General features: G+C 37.6%; 2 protein-coding genes across 3 annotated transcripts in view; both read left to right on the top strand.

The window, feature by feature from the left end:
* Nucleotides 1–22,306, top strand: part of EPHX4 (epoxide hydrolase 4) — a 33,163-nt gene extending 10,857 nt beyond the window's left edge. The window contains exons 5-8 of one of the 2 annotated variants that reach the window (XR_004322650.1): nt 3,006–3,109; nt 6,434–6,582; nt 14,129–14,354; nt 21,631–21,735. Coding sequence is in view for 1 of the 2 variants with exons in the window: in XM_032487079.1 (XP_032342970.1) it covers nt 3,006–3,109; nt 6,434–6,582; nt 21,631–21,862 (485 nt within the window). In the remaining variant the exon portion in view is untranslated. Of the gene's footprint in view, nt 1–3,005; nt 3,110–6,433; nt 6,583–14,128; nt 14,355–21,630 lie in introns of both variants that reach the window. The other variant, XM_032487079.1, reaches the window with a different exon arrangement.
* A 1,994-nt stretch (nt 22,307–24,300) lies between these two features.
* LOC102522183 (lysophosphatidylcholine acyltransferase 2B-like) lies at nt 24,301–25,832 on the top strand. The gene is given in 2 exon segments (XM_014564486.2): nt 24,301–25,159; nt 25,162–25,832. Coding segments are annotated over 2 exon segments (1,530 nt in total).
* Nucleotides 25,833–26,399: the final 567 nt, after the last annotated feature.

The following is a 26,399-nucleotide window of genomic DNA, read 5'->3' on the forward strand; positions in this document are numbered from 1 at the left end:
TCCATTAAAACGTCTCTGATGATGTGACAACTCAGTATTGTCACTGACACGTTGGATTAAAAACAGCAAAATTTGATTAACATAATATTTTTAAAATTAAATGACTAAAATATGGTGTTAGTACAGGATAATGTCATATAGCTTGGTTTTAGATATTCCTGAAGAGTCAAAGGAAGTGTAGGTTTACATTTGCTTGCGTAATTTTATTACTTTTTAGAAAACATTTTACCACTAACTTGGGAAGAGTTAAAGAGAAAAATGCAGTGACATTACTTTGACAGTAATGAGTCTTGACAGCCTGGAAATAAATTCTCTTGCCTGACTGCTTTGGCTCTCAGGAATGGCAGCATTCTTTAAAGAACCAGTTGTCAAATTTTTGGTCTCCTTTATCCTCTTAAAAATTATTAAAGACCCCACTGAGCTTTTGTTTATATGAGTTATACCTATAAACATTCACTGTATTGGTAATTAAAAGTGAGAAATTTTCAAATGTTTATGCATTAATTCATTTTTAAAAGAATAAGTCCGATACACGTTAACATAAATAACATTTTATTGAAAACTAACTACATCTTCCAAAACAAAATTTTGGTGAGAAGAGTGTTACAGTTTTGCGTTTTTGCAAACCTCTTTAATTGGTGGCTAATAGAAGACAGCTGTAGTCTCAGCTCCGCTTCTGCATTCAATCTGTTGCAAGTGTTTGAGTTGAAGTATGTGAAGGATCTGGCCTCATGCAGATTTGTAATTGGAAAGGGGTGGAGTGTTTGAATAGCCTTTTCAAATAACTGTGGGTATACGTCTTGAATACTACACCAAACTCAGAAACTGGTGGTTTCTTAAAGGTTAGTAGCAGTGTGGAACCTGATGCCATGTTAATGGACTTTTTGTGCTGTTACATTAAAACCCCTTGGTCTCTCTAGCACTTTGAATGGATTTTTTACCCATGCATGATCTTGCAGTTGTCACGCATTGGAAGATACTAGTTCAGTGAGTTATGCAGATCTTCCATAAGTTGACACATTTCATTATGGGATATCAAAGAATCACGTTCATTAATATCAACCCACTTTCATAAAAAAAAAAAAAAAAAAAAGCCTTTAAGTGTTGCAAAGCTGTCAAGCTCACAGGAGCAGACACAAGTTCCCCAAATTCTAGTTTTCATTTGAAAGCTTAAACTTCTTCTTTGGCAACAAGCACTGTTGATTGTTTCCCCTCAAGTGACAGGTTTGCTTTGTTCATTTTCAAGAGACCATCACTAAATACCCACGTCTGACTGGTGATAGTTCGCTAGTCATTCTTTCAAGTAAAGATGGTGTTCCAGAAAAAATGCAGCGAATTCAGCTTATCAAACAATGGCAGAAGGGCTTTTCCTCGAGACAACCATTGTCTCTGGGCGTTCAGCAGCACTGCCTTATGTGCGCTTGCTATTTCATCACGATGTTAAAAGATGTCTACACAGGGGTAGAAATTTAATGAAATTAGTAATTCTGCTGTTTCATCAAAGACATTTGTCAGTGAAACTGGCACTTTATGTGTCTATCTGTTTACAGCGTGTGTGTGGCGGTGAGGATCACTGTGCCTGCTGTATTTAGTGCCACCACCTTGGCTCAGGCTCAGGCAGCAGTGGCTTTATCTCCTACTGCTTTGTGCCATCAGTACAAATGTCAGCAAAATGAGAAAAGCTACTCGTATTGTTTTGAAATAGTTTCACCATCTGGCTACTTTAAAAGTGTCTTAGGGATCCCCAGGGGTCCACATGGACTATGCTTTGAGAACCTCTGCTATAAAGGGGACTAAACAAAAACCTGTAAACAATGGCTAGGCACAGTTATATTGGGTTTTGACAAAAATTAGAATTTTGCTCTCTTTAAGTATCCTTGTCAAATTTTCTATGACCCGCAGCAACCCTCTAGGGAATGAAAAATTCAGAAAAACATATTTCTATTTCTTCCTCAAAATTAAAGTAAGTAAGGGAGAAAGGGAACGTGACTGTGTAAATATTGTACAAGAGCTGAACTTTAGATACATATCCAGTTGTCCTATCTTGGTCGAGATAATAGGATGGATGCTTAGGATTCAGATGTCAAACTGACGGTCATCACAGTTCTCTCAGTTGCATCAGGCAGTGGAAGTTGTGCGTCATGCTTGTCCAGTTGATCAGGAGCCTAGTAAGTGTTACTTTGGTGGCGCTGCTGTTACGGACAAACTGTAATTGGTCATTTCAGTAAGAAGATACTTGGATTCTGAAACTGTCAATAATAGGTTCAACCCTGCTCAGGTCAATACGAGGTATTCAAGTAATATGACTGTACTCTCCTCTTAATTGCACTGATAGCTCTTAAGGAGGGCCAAATAAATCTTACTCAGTGATGACTTTGCAAAAAGTATAGCATAACAGTGCTCCACTTACCTAAGAATTATAATTCTAAAAACTCCAACCATTACAAAATTCAAAATAAGAAAAAATTTACCTCTAAAGCAAGGAAAATAAAAGCATAGTGCACAATACACAAGTGTGCACATTTAATATGTATGATTCCATTACTCCCTAGTTTAAAATTTCTAGATACATAAATGAATTTATAGGGAATACTTTAGTTTCTGTTAAGGCCAAATGAATAAGATATTCAAATCAGCGTGTAAGGAAAATCTTTTAAACAATGGAAAATTACTTCCCCACATACCCTGAGGAAAAGTGTGACGTCCTGATAATGACCTTGGAGGAAAGGCAGTGCTGTTTGGGTTTCCTGTTCCTTTCTGAATTAACACTTCATAAAGTGGAACTTTCTTTCTATTTGAAGTGTTATAAATATTTAAAATGCAGAAATATCCAAAATAAAATATGAGAACATAGTAATTGCTCTGAAGAGAAAAATACAGAAGCCTTGTTTGTGGATTCTTTTATGGGATTATCTCGAAGGTGAAACTGCCTTAAAAGGAAATAGTTTCAATAACAAGTAATGCATACCCCTTGGACAAGGTCTAATACAGTGTTTTAATTTCAGAATATATCTTACGACACCCTGTCCAGCTGTTCAAATCCAGTTATTATTACTTCTTCCAAATACCATGGTTCCCAGAATTTATGTTCTCCATAAATGATTTCAAGGTAAGTCAAACATGGGGATGCATGTTAACCAGACTTACTGTGATGATCATTTTGAATGTATACAAATACTGAAGCATTATGTTGTATCCTTGTAACTAATACAATGCTATATGTCAAATGTAACAACTGAAAAAGAAAGACTGACGCCCAAGAGGATGGCAAAACTAGGAAGCTAAAAATCACAAAGATAGACTGAAGCACTGAAAACAAACAAACCCCCACAAAGCTAGTCCTGCTCGTGTTGTTCTGATCTGGTTTAAATAAGCACTTACTGTGCATCAGTTACATGCCGTGCGTTAGGCATTTCCTCGTATGCAAAAAAAAGGGGGAAGCAAGTCAAACAATTAATATATTATTTTTTAATGAAAAACATGTAAAATTAAAATCCATCCTTAAGGGAAAAAAAACAGACAGATGCTGAAATTTCATAACTGCTTCTCAGGCTTCCTCTGCAGGCTCCCTTCCTTTTACACTGTTTGTGTGCTTGAGTGCTCAGCTGTTAATTCAATTTTTCCTAAGAGCCTCTGCCCCTGCAGGCATGCTTCTTTCTAGAGAACATCTCAAGGGGAGATAAGAGGACAGGATGCCTGGTAAGAGAGTTTGACAGCAGCGAAAGCGGAGGCCCTTGGGAGTAAACAAAACCCCGCAACGCAGCTCAGCCTGGCGATACTGGGGCGCCACGTGCACCGGCCCCGGGAGTCACGTGTGGTGTCTGTTTCTCCCAAGTTACTCGTGTGCTTCTTGTTTGTCCAACATGGTGTTAGGTATTTAGGGAGATTGAAAAAAGAGATCAAATTATTTTACTTGGAAATACTTCTGCATGTACCTTGGACAGATGAGGACTTTAAAAAACAAACATAACTCCAATGTTATTATCAAACCTAACAGAACAAATAATAACATCTTAGTATCATTTAATGCCCATTCAGATTTCCTTAACCGTCTCACCTGTCTTTGTACACTTCATGTGTTTGAATCAGGAGTCAGACAAGGTCTCCACGTTGTGTTTGGTTGTTATGACTCTTAAAGTCTGTAACAGTCCTTCTTTCTTTTTTTTTTTTTTAACACCTTTTTTTTTAGGAAGAAATTTGGTCATTTGTCCTGAGGAATGGTCTACATTTTGGGTTGACTGACTGCTTCATCGTGATGTTATTCAATTAGTTCTGCTAACCCTCGTCTCTCCTAATTCTTAGGTGCTACTGATCTAGCAGCTTAATTAGACTGAGTTTTATTTTGATTTTATTCTAGGTGGCGCTGTGCATTTCTTAATGCATCACGTCAGGGAAGCACAGAATGTCTAGCTGTTCCAGTTTTAGTAACGCTAACATTAACTAGCCGGCTCACAAGTTGTCAGCCTACCGAAATTTCCTAACAACCTTTCACCAAAGAATTTCAGCATACTTTGACCATCACTGCCTAGGTTCATTGTTTCATTAGAAAATATTCATTTTCTAGTCCTCCTATTCTTTCTGCTTTTATTAATTGGAATTCTTCTATAAGGAAGAATTTTCCACATCTACTATTTGGTTATTCTGAAATACAGTTCCCACAAGAATGGCAGGATAAATGCTTCATTTTTATTATATTGTTTTATTACCCTTTATAAACAACTTCCAGAGTAAGGAGTTCAGGCTTTAGAAACCTCCAGTGATGAGCAATGAGGAGGCTCATTCTTTTCATATCGTTACAAGCGCATGAGCTTTAAAGAGGTACTTGGTACGTCTCAACCTATTGCAGTCATTTCTCTCTTTGATGCCCAAGTCGTCCCATATGGGGTGCGTGTGCACTGCTTCAGGTTGGCCCCTGTGTCCTCGTGACACAGCCCTTTAGTCCGTGATGGCTTGCTTCCTTAGTGTCCTAGGTTCATCTTTTATTTCCTGCTCCTGATCTGGAGTCAGGCATTTATGGAAGGAACGCTGCCTCCCGTTGGTAGGAAATGGTGTTTAGCGACCACAGTCTGGGTGTCAGGGTGATCATTCTTACTTAGTTTTCGTTGCTTCTAAGTCTTTCCATTGGACAGAATTTGGACATACATATTTTTTAGACAGAAAAAAGTTATGAGTTCTTATTCACATCTCCAAAGCAAATGTAAGGCTATTATAGGGTTTTTACTTAACTTCTATAATTTTATATAAAACATTTATATAGTTCCAAGTCAAAATTCTAAGAGAGGTCTATATTCAGAGAGGTCTCACTTGTGTGTTTCCTGTTTCTCTGTCTCCATCCTATTTCTTCCCTTTCCTCATAGAAGACCATTTTCGTCGGTTTTTGTTTCATCTTTTTATTGTTTCTTCTTAAAAATAAAAGCAAATATGTATACATTTGTCTTCTCCTTCTCACACAAAATGAAACACACTATAAACATGACTTTCCACCTTTTTTTTTCACTTAACAGTATTCCCTGGAGATGACTCCATTCTCGGAACAGATTGTCTCCATCTTTTCTTGGAGTACTAAGAGCACATAATGCACCATCACGTGGCTATACTACAATTTATTCAATCAACCCTCCAATTGTGGACATTTGTTTCCATTCTTTTTCTATTACAAATAATACTGCAGTGAGTCACATCCTGCACATGTCGTTTCACATTTCTGCAAGTGTGTTTTGGGGCTGAGGGATCTAAATTTAAACAAGGCTCCTAATAATTCTGATGCAGGTGGTGTAGGTACGTCCTTTGAGAAATGCTGTCATAAAGCAGTGTTTTTCAAGTCGTAGGTGGGGAACCATTAGTGAGTCATGAAATAAGTTTTGCAATTCAATAAAGAGGCTTGCAGTTTAAATTTTTTAAAATAAAGTAGAACAGAATTGAACTGAAAATATCAGTACATGCTGTAGTAAGTGTCAGGGCTATTTCTTTAAACTTTTGTTTCAGAATTATATTTGTAGAGATATGAACTAGATCATGATGTAAAATGTATTTGTTACTCTAGGCTGTGGTCAAAAGAAGTTCAAATAACTTTGCAGGGGGCCTTGATTGTTATCAGTAAACAGACAAATTGTTGTCAGCTGGAACATTAGGGAAGACCTTAAGGTAGGCATAGAACTTGAGCTCAGCCTTCTAGAATGTGAATTGACACCAAGAAAACACGGTGGTTTTCATAAAGGTGAAGTGTGCATAGGGGACTAGAAGGAAGGACTGTCCAAAGCCAGGAAAGCAGAAATGTATAAAATGTGCTTGTAAACAGTGAATTCTCCAACCTGGCTAAAGCAGCAATTGGGAGCTGTCACTGCACATTGACCCTCATTCTCTTTCAAAAGCCAAAGATTGAGTTACTGTTAGGTAACTGAAAAGGTTTAATTATTCTCTTCTCACTTATTAGGCTTTGAAACATCTGTTCACTAGTCACAGTACTGGCATTGGAAAAAAAGGATGTCGATTAACAACAGAAGATCTTGAAGCGTATATTTATGTCTTTTCTCAGCCTGGAGCATTAAGCGGTCCAATTAACCATTACCGAAATATCTTCAGGTCGGTATAATTTCTTCTTTTTAGTTAAACAAAATATCCACTCCATACAGAGCCAGTACTTGATTTTTTTTCCTTTTTCAGTTTTATTAGGTGGAATTATTACAGTTCGACTGCACATACACATTATTTTGCATGTAAATACATATATACAATATACTGCACATTATTTGTTTATATATATGTACCGATCATTGTTTCTAAGAACAGATTAGAGCTTTAGCTTTTTTAACTTACATAGTTATCAGAGGAATAAAGCCAACCACAAAGTAAGTATCAACAGAATGCGGTACTCCAATCATAAAAGACAGTCAGATGTGCTCACACGTATTCAAGAAATCAATCATCTTAGTTATAAATAATAAGTAGTTCATTTGTGTCCTTATTATTGCTGTTATTATTTTTTTAGACTCCTCATATAAGTGATGTCATATGGCATTTTTCTTTCTCTTTTCGGCCCACTTCACTTAGAATGATGATCTTCAGATCCATCCATGTTGCTGCAAAGGGCATTATTTTATTATTTTTTATGGCTGAGTAGTATTCCATTGTATATGTACCACATCTTCTTTATCTAGTCATCTGTTGGTGGACATTTGGGTTGTTTCCATGTTTTGGCTGTTGTAAGTAGTGCCGGTATGGACACTGGGATGCATGTCTTTTTGACTTTTATTTTCTCTGGATATATGCCCAGGAGTGGGATTGCTGGATCACATGTTAAGTCTATTTTCATTTTTTCAAGGAGCCTCCGTACTGTCCTCCATAGTGGCTGCAGTAGTCTACACTCCCACCACAGTGTAGGAGGGTTCCCTTTTCTCTATACCTTCTCCAGCATCTGTCATTTGTAGACTTTTCAATGATGGCCATTCTGACTGGTGTGAGGTGATATCTCATTGTAGTTTTGATCTGCATTTCTCTGACAATTAGCAATGCTGAGCATTTTTTCATGTGCCTATTGATCATTCGTATGTCTTCCTTGGAGAATTGCTTGTTTAGGTCTTTTGCCCATTTTTGGATTGGGTTGTTTAATTTTTTCTTATTGAGTCATATGAGCTGCTTATATATTCTGGAGATCAACCCTTTGTCGGTTTCATTTGCAAAAGTTTTCTCCCATTCCGTAGGTTGTCGTTTTGTTTTACTTATGGTTTCCTTTGCTGTGCAGAAGCTTGTAAGTTTCATTAGGTCCCATTTGTTTATTCTTGCTTTTATTTCTTCTAGGGGAAAATATTTGAGAAGTATGTCAGATAATGTTTTGCCTATATTTTCCTCTAGGAGGTTTATTGTATCTTGTCTTATGTTTAAGTCTTTGATCCATCTTGAGTTGATTTTTGTGTATGGTGTAAGGGAGTGTTCTAGCTTCATTGTTTTACATGCTGCTGTCCAGTTTTCCCAACACCATTTGCTGAAGATACTGTCTTTATTCCATTGTATGTTCTTGCCTCCTTTGTCGAAGATGAATTGACCAAAAGTTTGTGGGTTCATTTCTGGGCTCTCTATTCTGTTCCGTTGGTCTCTATGTCTGTTTTTGTACCAATGCCATGCTGTCTTGATGACCGTAGCTCTATAGTATTGTCTGAAGTCTGGGAGAGTTATTCCTCCAGCCTCTTTCTTTCTCTTCAGCAATGCTTTGGCAATTCTAGGTCTTTGATGGTTCCATATGAATTTTATTATGATTTTTTCTAGTTCTGTGAAATATGTCCTGGGTAATTGGATAGGGATTGCATGCATTAAGTCTGTAGATTGCCTTGGGCAGTGTGACCATTTTAACAATATTGATTCTTCCAATGCAGGAGCATGGGATAGCTTTCCATTTTTTAAAGTCTTCTTTAATTTCCTTCATCAATGGTTTATAGTTTTCTGTGTGTAATTCTTTCACCTCCTTGGTTAGATTTATTCCTAGGTATTTTATTACTTTGGGTGCTATTTTAAAGGGGATTGTTTCTTTACTTTCTTCTTCTGTTGATTCATCGTTAGTGTAAAGAAATGCAACTGATTTTTGAACGTTAATCTTGTAACCTGCTACCTTGCTGGATTCTTCCATCAGCTCTGGTAGTTTTTGTGTGGACCTTTTAGGGTTTTCTATGTATGGTAACATGTCATCAGCATATAGCGACACTTTCACCTCTTCTTTTCCAATTTGGATCCCCTTTATTTCTCTCTCTTGCCTGACTGCTGTGGCTACGACTTCCAGGACTATGTTGAATCGGAGTGGTGATAGTGGGCAGCCTTGTCTTGTCCCAGATTTTAGTGGGAAGCTTTTGAGTTTTTCACCATTGAGTACAATGCTGGATATAGGTTTGTCATATATAGTTTTTATTATGTTGAGATATGTTCCCTCTATACCCCCTTTGGTGAGAGTTTTTATCATAAATGGGTGTTGAATTTTATCAAATGCTTTTTCTGCATCTACTGAGATGATCATGTGGTTTTTTCCTTTCTCTTGTTGATGTAATGTATTACATTGATTGATTTGTGTATCTTGAACCACCTTTGTGTCCCTGGGATGAACCCCACTTGGTCATGATGTATAATCTTTTTTACGTGTTGTTGGATTCTATTTGCTAACATTTTGGTCAGGATTTTGGCATCTATGTTCATCAGTGATATTGGCCTATAATTCTCTTTTTTTGGTAGTGTCTGCCTTGTTTTGGTATCAGGGTGATGGTGGCTTCATAGAATGAGCTTGGGAATACTCCCTCCTTTTCAGTCTTCTGGAGGAGTTTGAGAAGGTTTGGTATGAGTTCTTCTTTGTATGTTTGGTAGAATTCCCCAGTGAAGCCGTCTGGTCCTGGACTTTTATTTGTAGGGACTTTTTTTTATTGCTATTTCGATTTCACTTCTAGTGATCAGTTTATTCAAGTGGTCAGTTTCTTCTTGATTCAGTCTTGGTGGACTGTATGTTTCCAGAAACTTGTCCATCTCCTCTAGGTTATCCAGTTTGGTTCCATATAGTTTTTCATAATATTCTCGTATGATAATCTGTATCTCTATTTTATTTGTTGTAATTTCTCCATTTTCCTTTCTTATTTTGCTTATTTGTGCTCTTTTTCCTTCTTTGTGAGTGTGGCCAGAGGTTTGTCGATTTTATTTACTTTTTCAAAAAACCAGATTTTGGTTTGATTGATTTTTTTCTATGGTTTTTTAATCTCTATTTTATTTATTTCCTCCCTGATCTTTATAATTTCATTCCTTCTGCTGCCTTTTGGGGGTTTTTTGTTCTTCTTTTCTAGTTCTTTTAGTTGGTGGGTTAAATTGTTTATTTGAGATTGTTCTCTTTTGAGGAAGGCCTGTATCGCTATAAACTTCCCTCTAACCACTGCCTTTGCTGTGTCCCATAAATTTTGTATAGTTGTGCTTTCATTTTCATTTGTTTCAAAGTATTTTTTAATTTCAGCTTTGATTTCCTTATCTACTCATTGGTTTTTTAATAGCATATTGTTTAATCTACATGCTTTCCTTTTTTTCTCCTTTGTTTCTCCATTGTTGATTTCTAGTTTCATGGCATTGTGGTCAGTAAAGATGCTTGAAATAATTTCTATCTTCTTAAAATCATTGAGGTTTTTTTTGTGCACAAGTACATGATCAATCCTAGAAAATGCTCCATGTGCACTTGAAAAGAATGTATATCCTATTTTTGGGGGGTGTAATGCTCTGAAAATATCCACCAAATCTAATTTTTCTATTGTATTATTTAGTTTCTCTGTTGCCTTACTTATTTTCTGTCTGGAAGATCTGTCTAGTGATGTTAATGTGGTGTTAAAATCTCCAACTATGATTGTATTCCCATCAATATCCCCCTTTATCTCTGTTAGTAATTGTTTTATGTATTTAAGTGCTCCTATACTGGGTGCATATATATTAACGAGTGTAATATCCTCATCTTGTATCACTCCTTTATTTTTTTTTTGTATCACTCTTTTAATCATTATAAAATGTCCTTCTTTATCTTTTTTTATGGCCTTTGTTTTAAAGTCTATTTTGTCTGAAATCAGTACTGCAACACCTGCTTTTTTGGCTTTTCCATTTGCATGGAATATCCTTTTCCATCCTTTCACTCTCAATCTATATGTGTCCTTCTCCCTAAAGTGGGTCTCTTGTATGCAGCATATTGAAGGTTCTTGCTTTATTATCCAGTCTGCCACTCTATGTCTTTTGACTGGAGCATTTAGTCCATTAACATTTACAGTAATTAATGATAGATGTGTGTTTATTGCCATTTTGAACAAATTTTTGCAGTTGATTTGGTATTTCCTCTTTGTTCCTTTCTTCTTCCTTTTGTGGTTTGGCTATTTTCCTTTGTATTATCATGGATTTTATTTAATTTTTGTGACTCCCTTGTAAGTTTTTGGCTTGTGGTTACCCTTTTCTGTAAGTCTATTAGCCCATTACTATATCTTGAACCCATCCTACCAAAAACAAAAAATTTAAAAAAGAAAAAAAATTTTTTTTCTTGCTTCCCTCTCCCACTCTTAATGATTTAGATGTCTTCTTTTACAATTTCGTGTTTATTTGTAATTCATGAGTTATCACCTTTCCAGTTATGAGTTTCTCATTTCTGTAGCATCCTGCTGCTGTTCTATTTAGAGAAGACCTGTCAATATTTCTTTTAGCATGGGTTTAGTGTTGCTAAACTCTTTTAGTTTTTGCTTGATAAAGATAAAATTCTTTATCTCTCCTTCTATCCTAAAGGATAGTCTTGCTGGATAAAGTATCCTAGGCTGCATCTTTTTTTCATTCAGGGCTTTGAATATATCTTACCACTCCCTTCTGGCCTGTAGTGTTTGTGTAGAGAAATTAGCTGAGAGCCTTATGGGGGTTCCCTTGTAACTCACTCTTTGCTTTTCTCTTGCTGCCTTTAGGATCATTTCTTTATCCTTGACTCCGGCTATCTTGATTATGATATGTCTTGGTGTGGGTCTGTTTGGGTTCTTCCTGTTTCGGACCCTTTGAACTTCCTATACTTGGATATCTGATACCTTCTTTAAGTTTGGGAAGTTTTCAGTCATAATTTCTTTAAAAACCTTTTCAATCCCCTTTGATCTTTCTTCCCCTTCTGGGACCCCTATTATGCGAAGATTGGCACGCTTTATATTATCCCATAGGGCCCTTATGTTGCTTTCATTTGTTTTTATTTGTTTTTCTTGCAATTGTTCTGATTGGGTGCTTTCTGTTGTCCTGTCTTCTAGGTCACTAATTCGTTCCTCTGCATTATCTAGTCTGCTTTGCACAGCCTTTAGATCCGTTCTCATCTCAGCCAATGAGTTTACCAATTCTACTTGGCTCTTCTGTATAGCTTCGATTTCATTTTTGACATATTTTACATCTCTAAACACTATTTCTTTTAGTTCCTTCAGTACTTTGATCAGTCCTTTTTTGAAATCTTGATCTAGTAGGCCATCAGTGTCTATTTCCTTGATCGTGCTTTCAGGGGATTTGTCTTGATCTTTTAATTGGGAGTGGTTCCTCTGCTTCTTCATATTGCTCATATTTCTCTGGCACTGTGGCTTATGGAGTATCAGTTATCTATTGTGGTCCTTAAAGGAGTTTATTTATTTATCTGTCTAATGCCTGTGTAGGAATAAAACTTAAAAAATAGAAAGAGAGAGAGAGAAAGAGAATTTTAAAAGAAGGGAGAAAAAAAGGTTTGAAAACAGTGTATAATCAATTATAGAAGCGCAGTTTGAATCAGACTATCATTCAAGTTGAGATGTCTTTTTTAAAAAACTCTTAAAAGGAAAAAAAGATCAAAAAATGATATTTGAAACCTAGTTATAATCAATATCAGGAGATCAAACCCAAAAGAAATGAAAATGAAATCAGGTGGATTTTTTAAAAAAATAATAATATAACTACTTTAAAAGAAAAATTTTTAAGGAATTAAAACTAGAAGCATATACAATTGTTTAGAAAGTAGAAATTTAAAAGGTAATAAAAAATAGAACAGATTAAAAAAAGATAGAGAGAGAATTTTGAAAAGGGGGAGAAGAAAAGGTTTGAAAGCAGTGTATAATGAATAATTGAAGAGCAAGTTGAAGCAGAATAGCAATCGGGTTGAGATGTCTCTTAAAAACCTTTTAAAAAGGAGAAAAGAGGAAAAAAATATTTGAAACCTGTGTATAATCAATAACAGGAGATCAAAACCAAGAGAGATAAAAATGACATGACGTGGATTTTTTAAAATAATAATAATATTATTTTAAAAGAAAAATTTTAAAGGGATTAAAACTGGGAGGATATATAATTGTGCTGTCACGTGTTTTAACCATAACTCTATCCACCTCTTTTCTCCCTTTGGATTATTTTGAATAGATGTGTATTTTTAGTTATATTTTTAATGATCATTTTTCAGTTAAGAAATGTTTATCAAGCACCTTCTGTGTTCTGGGCTATGTCAGCACTCAGAATACAGTAATAAGCAAAACTAGGCAAGGTCTCTGATCTCATGAAACTTGTAGTTGAGAAGGGAAAACAGCAATAAGCAGACAACTGCAGGAATGAATACAGGTTATAAACTAACATAAGGACTTGGAGAGGAAGGGGTAAGAATGGAAGAAATGATGTTTGGACATAGAAGTTAAGGATGAGTTTGGTATTGACTAGATAAAGTTGGGGGGAGACTGGCATTCCAGAAAAAGAAAACAGCATCTTCCAAAGCTGTGTGGGAAGATGGAGGGTTGTGGTTTTAATAACAATGAGGGCCAGTGTGGCAGAGCACAGAAAGTGCAAAGAGAGTGGAATGAGAATGGGTCTGAGAGGGAGGCAGCGGGCTGGTTATGCAGAGCCAGGTAGACCATATTAAAGACTTGAGAGCCACAAATGTGAAGCCAGTGAATGAGAATTTCAAGCAGAAAAGAGAAATGCTTCAGTTTGTATTTGGACGTATTTACTCAATATGGAGACTGTGTTGGAGGGGCGAATGTGGGGAAACGGCAGCAGGCCAGGCTGAAGACGCTGGCAGCCTGAACTAGTGTGAAGGCAGTGGAGGTGGGGAGAGTGGGTGGGCTTAAGAGCTGTCTAACAGGTTGGTTGACAGGGGTTGGTGATGGGCTGGATGGAAGGACAAGAAGAGGGATGTTGAGGATGGCTCCTGAATGCCTCGTGTGAACAGCTGTGTGGGTGGTCATCCCCTCACTGAGGGAGAAGGCACTATAGGAGAACTGGTGCTGAGGGGAAGGCCTTGAATTTTACTGATCTTAGACTAGCTGAGTTTGTGCCTCAGATATCTGAGGTCGTGCCTTAGATATTCAAATAGGCAGTTGGATACGGGAGTCTGGAACTCAGAGGAAAGATTCTGGGATGAAGATATGTCAAATCTTGGAGTCACTGACAGAGACAAATGAGACTTTTGTTTCAGAAGATATTGTCTAGGGAGAAAGTATAGTGTGAAAGATAAGACATGGAGATTTGTGTATTTGGGTTTGGATTCTACCCAGGAGAAAAAGATTTCCCCCGAGAATTAGCAGCCACAGCCTGCCTTAAAAAGATTCAGGGGCTTGAATTTATGCTGCCTGCATAATACTAAAATTCTTGGGGGAAAAATATTTTTTAGCATCATCTTAGGCTGGTAACACTGCCTAGGAAGCTTGGCAGAAGCAAAGACGGAATCTCTCTGGAGGACACATCTCAACTCAGACACACCATTCCCACAGATAAAGCCCCTGAGGATGCTGATCATCTGAACTGCAGAAAATAACCAGCCCACCGTAGTGAGTCACGATACAGTCGCAGCAGAACTCCTGCAAATTTCAAATAATAGAACTAGCAGAGACTACAAAGTAAGTTTAAGTCATTAAATATATTAAAGAGTAAAAGATACGAGAAAAGTGTAAGAAAATATCAAGACAGAATGAAAAGAGCTGGAAAAGAACCAGAAGAACTTCTACTGATGAAAAGCATGTTGCTGAAATCTGAGAGTCCCTGAGTAAGTTAAACAGCAGCTCAGGCAAGCTAAAGAGAATTATGAACTAGATGACAGATCGGGGAAAAGTTACCCAGAATATAGCTTAGAGAGATAAGTAAGTGAAAATACAAAAGACAGGTTATATTTTACATGAACAATAGAATTATAAATCATATAGACAGGTAAATACTAGGTAGGTAGACTGATAGGAGGCAGATAGAGAGAAATCACTCATATATAATATATGCAATAATATTTTTTCTAGTAAAATAAAATAAGAGAAATGGAATGTGTTATTTCCAAACCAGTAGAAGAGACAAGAAAACTCACTTCAAAAGAAGGCAGGAAAGGAGAAAAGGAAGCAAAGCAGGGTGAACAGAAAGCGGGGAGCAGGATGGCAGAAACAGTTCCAGCCTGTCAGGAAGCACAGTAAACGTTGGTTAAAAGCCAAAATACCAGATTGGATTGAGTCATAATTAAAGCATAAGGACACAGAAGGTTGAAAGTAAGAGGATGGAAACAAGTTGTAGTGGGCGTTACTTAAAATAAAACAAAAACCTCTCAGATTCTTTGAATATGGCATCTTTGAGACTAAGAATGAGGGGAGAAGAGGTAAATCCAAATCTTCTTTCTTTGACTAACAACAGAATTTATAAGTGTAAATATATACGTGTCTCTTTGGCAAACTAGACATGTTGATTTAAAAGGTATTTGTAGGTAATTTATCAAGCAAGGCAATGATTAAAAAGGCAGACACATTGCAGAGGCTACAGGTTACACTTTATAGGCTGTGGCAACCTTGTCTGAAGTCCATGTTTTTCGTTTGTTGTTTGTTTTTCACAAATGACATTTGTAAATAGAGTTATTATAAGAGAAAATAGAATAACACATTTTCATGCAAGTCTAAATTTTGGACAGGAGACAAGAATGATAGTTTTAAAGCATTCTCAGTTTATTCCTTTATCAGAGCTAGCTTTGTGATACAAAATAGTATGTTTTAAGTAGCTACAAGAAAGATGGAAAATATTCTCACCTTTCTGAGATTCTTTTATTAACAATCGCTCATTAGGAGGACCTGCATTCCCAAGAGTCAGCTGTAGACTCCTGTTAATTAACATGGAGAGAGAGAAGAAAAAAAGGAGGCCTGTGAAGGTCAAAATTCCCAATTTTTTATAAGGGTAAAAGATGGTTTTAAACTAGACTGTTGCAGGTTAAGTCTAGCGCAAACCTTTTGGAAACTCAGCTGACACTCTCTGATTGTTCTTTACGTGGGTAATCAAGGTCAAGTACATCATTAAAAACAAGGTTATAAACTGTATAGGACAAAAAAGACAAGGTTATATAATATATAATGACTACAAATAAAGTACAGTACATTATACTCAGATACAAAATTTACCGACATCTCCCCAGGACTGTATTCTCATCCAAAGACTCTCCAAAATTTGAAGCCAAGAAACCAGAAAGACCAGGAATTGGACTAGCTATAGGAGAAGCCTGCAAAAAGATTTCTGAAGGTCTAGACTTATAACAAGACACCAAATAATAAAGCAAAAACTGACAGGCTTACAAGCAAAGAATGGCATAGCCGTAATTACTGTCAGAGATTTTAATCCACCTCTCTCAGAAGTTGATCAATCAAGCGGAAAAAATTTTAAAAGGATATAGAAGATTTGAACAACCCAATTAACATCTTTGGTCTGATGATCAATTCTAGAATCTTATACTCCCACATTAGAAAATACACAATATTTTTAAGCACATAGATGATTTACAAAGGTTGATTTTACACACTGGACTATAAAGCAGGTCTTAACCAAAGGCTCGATGTCATACAGATTGTGTTCTCTGAACACAGTGCAGTTAGAAATTAACAAGACTTTCAGAAAATTCAATATATTCGGAAAATTTTAAAACTTCTATATTACTCATGGATCAAAAAATCATATTGGAAATGAGTAAAAACTTAGAAAAAAGTTAGTATTAAAACATGTGGGATACAGTTAAAACAATACTTAGGAAGAAATATATTTATAGTTTTTCATGCTCATGTTAGAAAATAAGATTGAAAATTAGTGAGCTAAAACTTCAACACATTATGAGAAAGGGGGCAGGGTGTAGGTCAGTGGTAGAGCTCGTGCCTGACCATCACAGGGTCCTGGGTTCCATCCCCAGTGCCACCATTAAACAAACACATAAATAAACCTGATTACCTCCTCCCTCCCTCCCCCCCAAAAATAAATAAAAATAAATAAAATTTTAAAAATACAAAAATTTTTGAAAGACATTATGAAAAGGACATGTAAACAAAAATAAATTAGAGGGAAAATAATTTAAATTAGATAAAAAGCAGAAAGTGGTACAATGAAAACAAAGGCACAGCAGAGCGTGTCAGCAAAACCGAAGGCAGGCTCCCTGAGGACCGCTGACGCAGATACACTTCAGGCAAGACTGATTTAAAAAGGGCCTGAGGAAACAATATTAAGAAGGAGAGAATAGACTTAAGTGCAAACATAACACATTAAAATACAAATTTTATGTTAATAAATTTGAGAATTTTGACAAAATGGGAACACATTTTGTTGGAACAACTGACTATCCATATGGAATAAAATGAAATTAGATCCCTATCTTTTACCAAACAAAAAATAAACCTTAGTGGAATAAAAAAACCTAAATATGATAAGCAAAACATTCAGATGTCTAAAAGATGATATAAGAGAAAGTTTCCATGACCTCGGGTAGGAGAAAATTCTCAAATAATACACAAACATCTCAGAACATGGAGACTGATAAATACGATTATATTAAAATTAAAAACATTTGTATCTTAAAAGATACCATAAAATGATGAGGCAACCTCAGATGGGGAGAAGTTATTTGCAGTGCACAGCCAATCATGAATTAATCATCAATCAGTAATATCTAGGGTTCATAAAGAATGCCACCAAATAAATAAAGAAAAGATAGTCCAATCAAAAAAAAAATGGGCAAAGGACATGAAAAGGCAGTTTGCAGAAAAGGGGTCTAATGGTCAGTAACATGAGAGACGCTCCACATTAGCAGTCGGACACAGACGTGGGTTTTAGGTCTTGTAGGTGTATTTCTCTCACAAGTAGAAGTCTAGGCTGATGTGGTGGCTGTGCTTTGTGAAATCATCAACGATGTTATGTCACTCTTCAGTCAGAGACCAAGGCCTTTTTTGTCTTGTTATTCTGCCCTCCCTGGGGCATTGCCCTTATCTGTGTGGTCCAAGATGGTTTAACAACACATCTGCATCTCAGTCAGTGGGAAGTGGGAAAGGGAAGGGGAGGGCATGCTGGACACAGCTTAGAAGCTGCTCAGAGTATTTCTCATATCCTCGCCTTGCTGCAAGAACCCTGGGAAATGTAGTCAGGCTCCACTCTGGGTGCCCCTTTGTCCAGCTAAAAATTGGATTTTCTATCATGATGGTGAAAGGGAAGAAGTTCTGGGGAACGATTTCTACCGCATCAGGTAAACAAAGTATTTTCACACTCACTTCATTTAAACTTTTGAGAACAAGTGTTGGCAATGATGTGGAGAAAAGGGAATTCTTATTGCTGCTTGTGGAGCGTATAATCAGTTTGGAAAACAACTTGACAGTATCAAGTAGTATTGAAGATGTGCATATTCTCCGAGGAAGCAATTCCATCGGGGGATATGCTGTAAGAAAACTTCCACATGAGCACGAGTGGACGTCTGCAAGAAGGTGTTCCATATTATTTGAATTATCAAAATAACTGGAAAATTTTAAATGTTCAATAATAAGAGAATGAATCACTTGTGGTATAGTCATATGATGGAATTCTATGCAAGAGTGAAAATAAATGAAGTATGTACTCATCAATAAATAAATCTTAAAAATATAATCTTAGGCACAAGAGCAGGTTATGGAGGGGTATGTGCAATATGATGCTATTAAAGTTTTAAAATTACAAAATACATCTCTGCATATTGTTTACAAAAATATATGCACTGTATTTGGGGAGATCTGACAAATAGCATCTCTTTCTGCCCAATCTCTGAGCCAGTTGAGAAGTCAAACAAAATTTCTCAGCAGATGAAAACCAAAATATCACCTTCATTACTGATAAAGGATAGACTGAAGGCTATGGCTTAACATGAGAACTAAACGGTCTTGCTAACTCCCTGTTGCCGGCCTAGACTCTGGAGCTGATCGCGTGGGGGGAAGTTTGCAGAGCAAACTCAGTCTCCTCTGCCCCTGAGGTCACTGCCTCCGAGGAGTCTGGTAGAGAGGGGGAGAGAAGGAGATTCCGTCTCTCGCCCTCAAGACACACTGTCTGATAAACCCTCCCAGGCCAGGACCCTGGATCAGCAGCCACCACTCAGCGGTCAGGGAGGGAGCGAGGAGCCAGGAGGGTCTGAGGAAAGCCCCTCCTTAAGGAAACTAGAGGAATGGACGAAAGGTATCCAAACACATACAGAAAGTCCTCGAACATTCATGAGGATGGCAGGAACCAAATCCAACCCAGTCGTTACTCCTGAGGCCAAAGTCCTTCACTGTGGCTTGTATCAGAATCACCGAGAGGCTTGTTAAAGCGGACTGGCGGCCCCGCCCCATCATTTCTGAGTCAGTAAGTGTGGGATGCAGCCCAGGACTGGCATTTCTGACAAGGTCACAGGTGAGCACGCTGAGAACCACTGCCTTAGGGTAAGGTGAGGAAAGAAACAGGTCGAGCAGAGGCAACAGGAAGGTGTCCTGACATTTACACTGTTTTATTTCTCGAGCTGAGTGGTGGGTATGTGGGTCTTACTGTTTCCTACGTTATCTTTTTAATCAAAGTCGTTAAATATTTACATAAAGTAATGATGGGTTATGTAACACTCTGGGAACTGCTGCCTTAATACTTACAAATCCGCTGGTAACTCAGCTTGGAGGAGTAACATGTTAAATTCAGACTACTTTGAAGTCGGTGTGTTAAAGCACATTTTGATAAGGTAAGTGATTAGCAATTTAGAACAATAATTGTTACTACTTATTACAGGTTTTTGGGTTTTTCAAATTGTTTCTGTATTTACTAAGATGATTATAAAAATAAGTATATTTTTAGTCAGAAATATTTTATCAAATGTTTTCCATTAAGTTCTTTAGCTTAATATACTAAAACCTACTTTCTTAAAATGTTTAATGTTTTACTTTGTTTTATTCATTAATGTATTTATTTCTTTATGCTGTAATATAATTGACATACAGCATTATATTGGCTTCAGGTGTGTAACGTAATTATTTGATATTTGTATGTATTGCAAAGTAATCACCCCAGTAAGTCTAGTTAACTTCTGTCACTGCACGTGGTTAAACTTGTGATGAGAACTTTTAAGATACTCTCTTGGCAACTCTCAGACATGCAATGTAGTATTAACTACAGTCACCACGCTGTGTATACTTTATTTTATATGACATATTTCATGGGAAATTTAGCAGTTTGAAACCTCAGGACCAGAGAAAATGCTTTTCTTTTAGTTTTCTGGAAACTCCTCCCTTTAACCCCTAATTTGATCTGGTGAAGAATTTGTATTTCTCTTTGCTTTTTTGATCAAGAGTCTTCGTATTTATTTTTTTGTTGAAGTCTTTTTAAACTCCCCTTACCTTGCTGTTTCAACTATTACATGCTCACATACTGTTAAATATGCAGATAGGCGGTAGAAAATGTTTTGGTTTTGAACATTTTATAAGCTCCAAAACTTAAATGGCTTTCAAGTTTGTATAGCAATCCATGTGTCAGTAATTAAGTATAGATATATTTTCATATCAGTTTGCCCATTCGGAAAGAACTTAATTTTTAGGAGCATGATAACAAAATGATGGCCACTTGTATGGGGTTCAAAAGCTAAGTCCTTGGGTGAATATATGTGACATCCTGCACTTTACGGCAGCACCCTGACCACCCCAGGCAGCCACAAGGTAACGAGGGAAGATGTAAGTCAGGGCTGGAGAGTGCCTAGTTAGATGTTCATTCTCATTCTTAGTCCACATGGTGTAATTAATACCATCCCACCTTTCTGAGAAACACCCTGGCAGAAGGTGTCAGAAGCTTTAAAAATATTTATAGTCTTCAGCAATACCAGTTCCAGGACTCTAGCCTGAAGAAGTTACCTGAAATGCCAACAAAGATTTGGGGACAAAATTCTCATTATAGCATCGCCTTAAACACCCCCTTGTTTTAAGCAGTGCTATAGTCTCAATATTCAGTTATTCAAGGACAGTCAAGTCATTTATGGGTTATTATACCATAAAATAGTATGTTTTATAAATATTTTTGAAAAACTTTTTGAAACAAAAAAGTAGTTATAATTTAATATGAAATTTGCGTGTGTATGTTTTACATAAACTGGATATTTATTGCATTGTACTTACAGTTTCAACTAATTCATAGAAAATGACCAAAAGGTTATCTCTTAATGATGGAATTATGCATGACTTTGTTCTTTATATTTTTTTGTACTTAAGAAAATGCATAATAAGAACTTTGTATTTTAACAAGAAGCTTGTTGCAAAATAAATATAATATCATGTAACATTAAGGCTCATTCCATATATATTTTCTGACTTTTCAGCTGCAGTTTTTACATAAAATGCATTAGGCTATCCAACAAACAATTTAAAATATATTTAAACAGTAACACTGCTTAAAGCTCCCTTCATCACACTATTCAGAAATTCTTTTAAAGCAAATTATTCCTCATAGTGATGAATTTCATATTTAATTTATAGCCTTCATTATAAATTTGTTAGCCTCATCCAATTAAAACTTTCATCGGGCCCTTTCTTAAATAGCCCTTTAAATATTTTATTGTATAGCTTGATTGCCCAATGCAGTTTATGTCAACCATTTTTCATCATCATTTCCCTAAGGAGCCTTTTTAGACATTTTTTTCCTAATTGCCCCCACCTCATGAAATTTTAACATCTGTTTATGTACTATATGTATATTCATAGTTTTTATATAAAAAGAGTAAGTCATTTTTACTCTCCCAAGAACCAATTTTCACCCCTTTGGTGGTGATATTGCCCTCATTAAAAATGTATGGCCTAAAGCAACATTTTGGGGAAAATGTTATTTTAACTTTTACAATGAGTCTCAAGCCCACGTGTTTTGTTTTTATAGCTGCCTGCCTCTCAAACATCACATGGTGACCACTCCGACTCTACTACTGTGGGGAGAGAAAGACGCATTTATGGAGGTTGAGATGGCTGAAGTCACAAAGATTTATGTTAAAAACTATTTCAGGCTAACTATTTTGTCAGAAGCCAGTCATTGGCTCCAGCAAGAACAACCTGACATAGTGAACAAATTGATATGGACATTTCTAAAAGAAGAAACAAGGAAAAAAGATTGACTTTTCTTTATCTTCTTTGAGGGGTCTGTAATGAAATCTCTAAATAATTTTTTTAATTGTTCATCAACGTCTTCAAACTTCACTAATGAAAAAAAACTATTTTTAATATGCTTTATCATAAGCAAGTATCCTGGCAAATGGTATTGAAAAAATCAGAGTATGTGTGAACTTGTAATCTAATGTTGATTTTCTTCTGCTGTATTTTGCACAGATAAGCATCTGCCTTAAAATGTATAAACTTGTACAAAAAGGAAATTGGAGAAAGTGGCTTAGTTTTGGTTTCTTGCATTATTTGCCCTGTTAACATATGGTGCCTTTTACAAATGTATATTAAAGATTAGCTGTACCATATTAAAAGGTAAACCTGCAGTGGTAGAAATTTTCGTTTTATTGTTTGAAAGTTCTTTTTACTATTTTTTAACCATTAAAAAATCTATGATCAAATCTCTTGGGTTTATAGTTTCATTATTAGTTTAAAGGCACATATGACAGATGAATGTGCATTCGTAACATGGGTGTAGACACTACTTACACGGGAAGAGTAACAAGATAACATGAGGACTCTTGTACACACACACGTATTTATTAAACAATGTAGGGAATGACAGCCACTAAGTTACTTGCCTTAATTCTCTAGCTAAATTGGTGAGACGTTTAGGAAAAGGATCAAAATATCCTTTTGCCTCCATTAAATTCAAGGAGAATTGAACACTGTACTTCCTACGTGCACTGGAACCTAGGCTCCACAGGGCAGAGATTTTTGTTTTATTAACTGACATGTAGCCAGTATTGACTCCTCATAGGAACTCAGATATTTGCTTAATGAATAAATAACATATGTGACACACCGCTAGGCACTGTGGGGGAAATAGGGGAAAAAGATGACATGCTAATGTGGATCCTTCCCTTAAGAAGCATACACAGAATGCAGTTAAATTAGGCAAGCGTGCAAAAGTTGTAATGAACATTACAAGTAAGAGTGGGAGGAGTTACAGAACAGAGAATGAAACAGCTCAGCGGATTACCATTCATTCTCTTGGGTCGCTCTGCTTTGGCACGGGGCACAACACGGCTCCTGAGGGACTGCAACTGTGTTCCCAAGCAAGACTAAGCTGGTGAGAGGAGTGTTTCCCTCACTAAGCATAGTTCTGATAGCGACAGAGGGAAGTGGAATGTCCCTAAGAATTCTCATCATTGTATCCTAGCAACGTGAATTTACTAATAAAAGCCCAGTTTTCTACATAATTTATACTTGTGCCTCATAACAAACATCGCAAGGTAGGGAGCATCACCACTTCAGAGATGTGAGGTTGAGACAGGCCAGTGCCCACAGCATAAAGGCTGGAACCAGGATCTGGCCGGATCCGTCTGGTTGTAAAGCCTGTGAGCTTTCCACTTAGACTGCATGCTGTTTAACAGCCTTTGGTATCCACGTTGCTCTTCCCGTTTTATGGGTAACCTGGTGTGTTCAATGGGTAGAAACATCTCTCAGAAACCTATAATTTGACTTTTAATTCTAGGAAAAGGAATTTAAATTAGCAATTAGTGAACAGGAATATTTGATACAGGGTTGTCCCAGGTGCAAATGCTACAAGGTACAGCAGAGAGCCTGGTTCACATGGACTTTGATCATGCCCCCCTCTTGATCCCTTCCAAAGGGCAGCGATTAAAGAAGGAACGGGACTAACTGGCCTTGTGTGGGATCACAATAAAGTAATCCCGACTTATTTTAATGAAAACCTGATTCTGTGAAAGGTGCCTGTTTGTTGTTACTTACGTCAGTTTGGAAAGCTGACAGGTTCATGTGGACCAATATTAAGAAAAAGAGTCAAATGTCCATGGCTAGTTCTGGCCTATGATCATGATGTTGTCTGATTTCAATGGATGTAAAAGAGTGCTTGTAACAGACGTAAAGACTCAAGGGTGCCATCAGTTAAACTTCTAGGCATAAAGACACAGTACTGTCTGTGCAGAAGTCAATTTGCAGGGAGAGTAACTGAATTTGACTCACCACCTGCCAAGGCATCTCACAGTAAACCTGACAGGTGATGGCATTTAAATTTAAAAGTTGTGATTAATAAATATTCATCTATTTAATATATCCTTAGTAGGTATATAATATACGCTTAACATAAATGTCAGAAATTGTTACGTGAAACAAATTTATTAAGTGTATATGTTGAAAGGAGGCCATTTACAACAAGCAAAAATGACTATACTGTTGATATGACTCTAATTCTCCTGTTACATCATTTACCATTTTTGGTTTTTCTGATTTTAAAGGTAATACAGCATCTCCTATTAATCCACAGTTGCCTCTGAGAGATCTAATTACGTGTGAACAGAAAGAGCATTTAAACACTGGGAAGGGGTGCGCTCTGGGGACCGCCTCCGGATCCCGGCTACACGCATCCTGAGGCTACGGGCCGGCCAGCCTCATGGCACAGTCGTCAGCAGACTCTGAGACTGAGGTGCCGAAATCCGCGCTCAGCGGAGAAGCGAGGAAGTCCCTGTACCCGCCGGCGGTGGCCAACCCCTTCAGGCAGCAGACGCACTTCGGCGCGCGGCGCTGGGCCTGCACCGTCCTGCTGGGGGCCGTGCTCGTGCCCGTGCGGGGGGCCTGCATCGCCCTGCTCTTCCTGCTCCTCTGGCCGGTCACTGTGCTTTTCACCATCGGCCGTCCTGCTCACCCAAGCAGGCCCGCCAAGAGTTGGAGAAGAAATCTGGTGCGACCAGCCCTCAAGTTCTTGTTTCAGGAGACAATATTTTTAGCAGGATTCCTGGTTAAAGTGAAAGAGAAAAAGGCAACGCAAGACGAGGCCTGCATCCTCGTCACGGCGCCGCACTCCACTTTCTTTGATGCAATCGCCTGCGTCGTGGCAGGGTTACCCTCGGTGGTCTCTGCGAGTCAAAATGTGCATATCCCCGTGGCTGGGAAGTTCTTACTGTTGACGCAGCCAGTGCTTGTGGCCCGAGATGACCCCAACTCCAGGAGGAACACCCGGGAAGAAATCCTGAAGCGGGTGACATCTGGGGGGAAGTGGCCCCAGATCCTGATCTTCCCGGAAGGGGTGTGCACCAACTGCACCTGCCTGGTCACTTTCAGACTAGGGGCCTTCTCTCCAGGTGTCCCTGTGCAGCCGGTGCTGCTGAGGTACCCAAACGCCCTGGACACAGTGACCTGGACCTGGCAGGGGTTTACAGGATTCCAGGCCTGTGTGTTGACTCTGAGTCAGCTCTTCACCAGGGTAGAAGTTGAGTTTATGCCTGTTTATATCCCAAATGACCAAGAAAAAAAAAACCCATCCTTTTTGCCAATACAGTGAGGATCATCATGGCAAATGCTCTTGGGGTGCCTGTGACAGACCACACTTACGAAGACTGCAAACTCATGATTTCTGCAGGTAACCTTCAACTACCCATGGAAGCCGGTTTGGTGGAATTTACAAAAATTAGCCAGAAATTAAAGTTAGATTGGGATAATATTCATCAGCATTTGGATGAATATGCTGCAATGGCAGCTGCCTCCAAAGGAAGGAAGGTAGGAATCACAGAGTTTGCAAATTATCTAAAGCTTCCAATTTCAGAGCCTTTGAGACAACTTTTTGCGCTCTTTGACAGGAACAATGATGGCAGCATAGACTTCAGAGAGTATGTGATAGGTCTGACTGTCCTGTGCAATCCTGCCAACACTGCAAAGATTCTGCAGACGTCATTTCGACTGTTTGATCTTGACGGTGGCGGTTCCATAGCCCAGCAGGAGTTGGCTGCTGTACTTCGGGCAGCTTTTGGAGCGCCAGACCTTGATGTTGCCCGGCTCTTCTGGGAGACAGCCGGGCAGAACTCAGCGCGCGGCTCCTACAGGGCCTTTAAGAACTTTGCGCTGAAGCACCCGGAATACGCCAAGCTGTTTAGCTCCTATTTAGACCTCCAGGCAGCCTACGTATACTCAACACCACAGCAAGCATAGGCTTGATGGCTGTATTCAGATGCTGAAGTCACCCCTGAAATCGGTGAAAGTATCTTCCAGGTCGAAACTATGGAATAAAAATTATCTGTTGAGGGAAAACACAATAGTTTTTAGCCTAAGTGGTCTGGGCACTTAATTATGATATTTAAAATGTGCTTAAGGACTATATATTCCAATTAGATTTTATAGTACCTAATTTTTTCTGAAGATAGTATGTTTGTTTCAATGTGACCTAAAGTAGAAGAGATCTACTCATAAACCTTGTTTAGCTATCATGATTCTGGTTAGTGCCTTTATTCTGCTTAAAGTAAGTAAAATAAGTAAATAAGTAAAATAAAGTGTCTTATTTTGTTAAAGTAAGGCCAGAGGAACATTATAGCCTCATTTTTTGCAGGGAAAATATCTCATTAAGACCTCCACTGGCAATAATAAATACTTATAAATCATTTTTATTCTCTCCAAAAAGGATCTGCTGCATAAATATTTCTTTGCTCTTTCTCAAAGTAGCCCAAATGTTCTTATTTTACAAGACAAAATAAAAATAAACATCAAGAAGATATACTATTG

Source organism: Camelus ferus, chromosome 9 (assembly GCF_009834535.1).
Source record: "Camelus ferus isolate YT-003-E chromosome 9, BCGSAC_Cfer_1.0, whole genome shotgun sequence".
NCBI lineage: Eukaryota > Metazoa > Chordata > Mammalia > Artiodactyla > Camelidae > Camelus > Camelus ferus.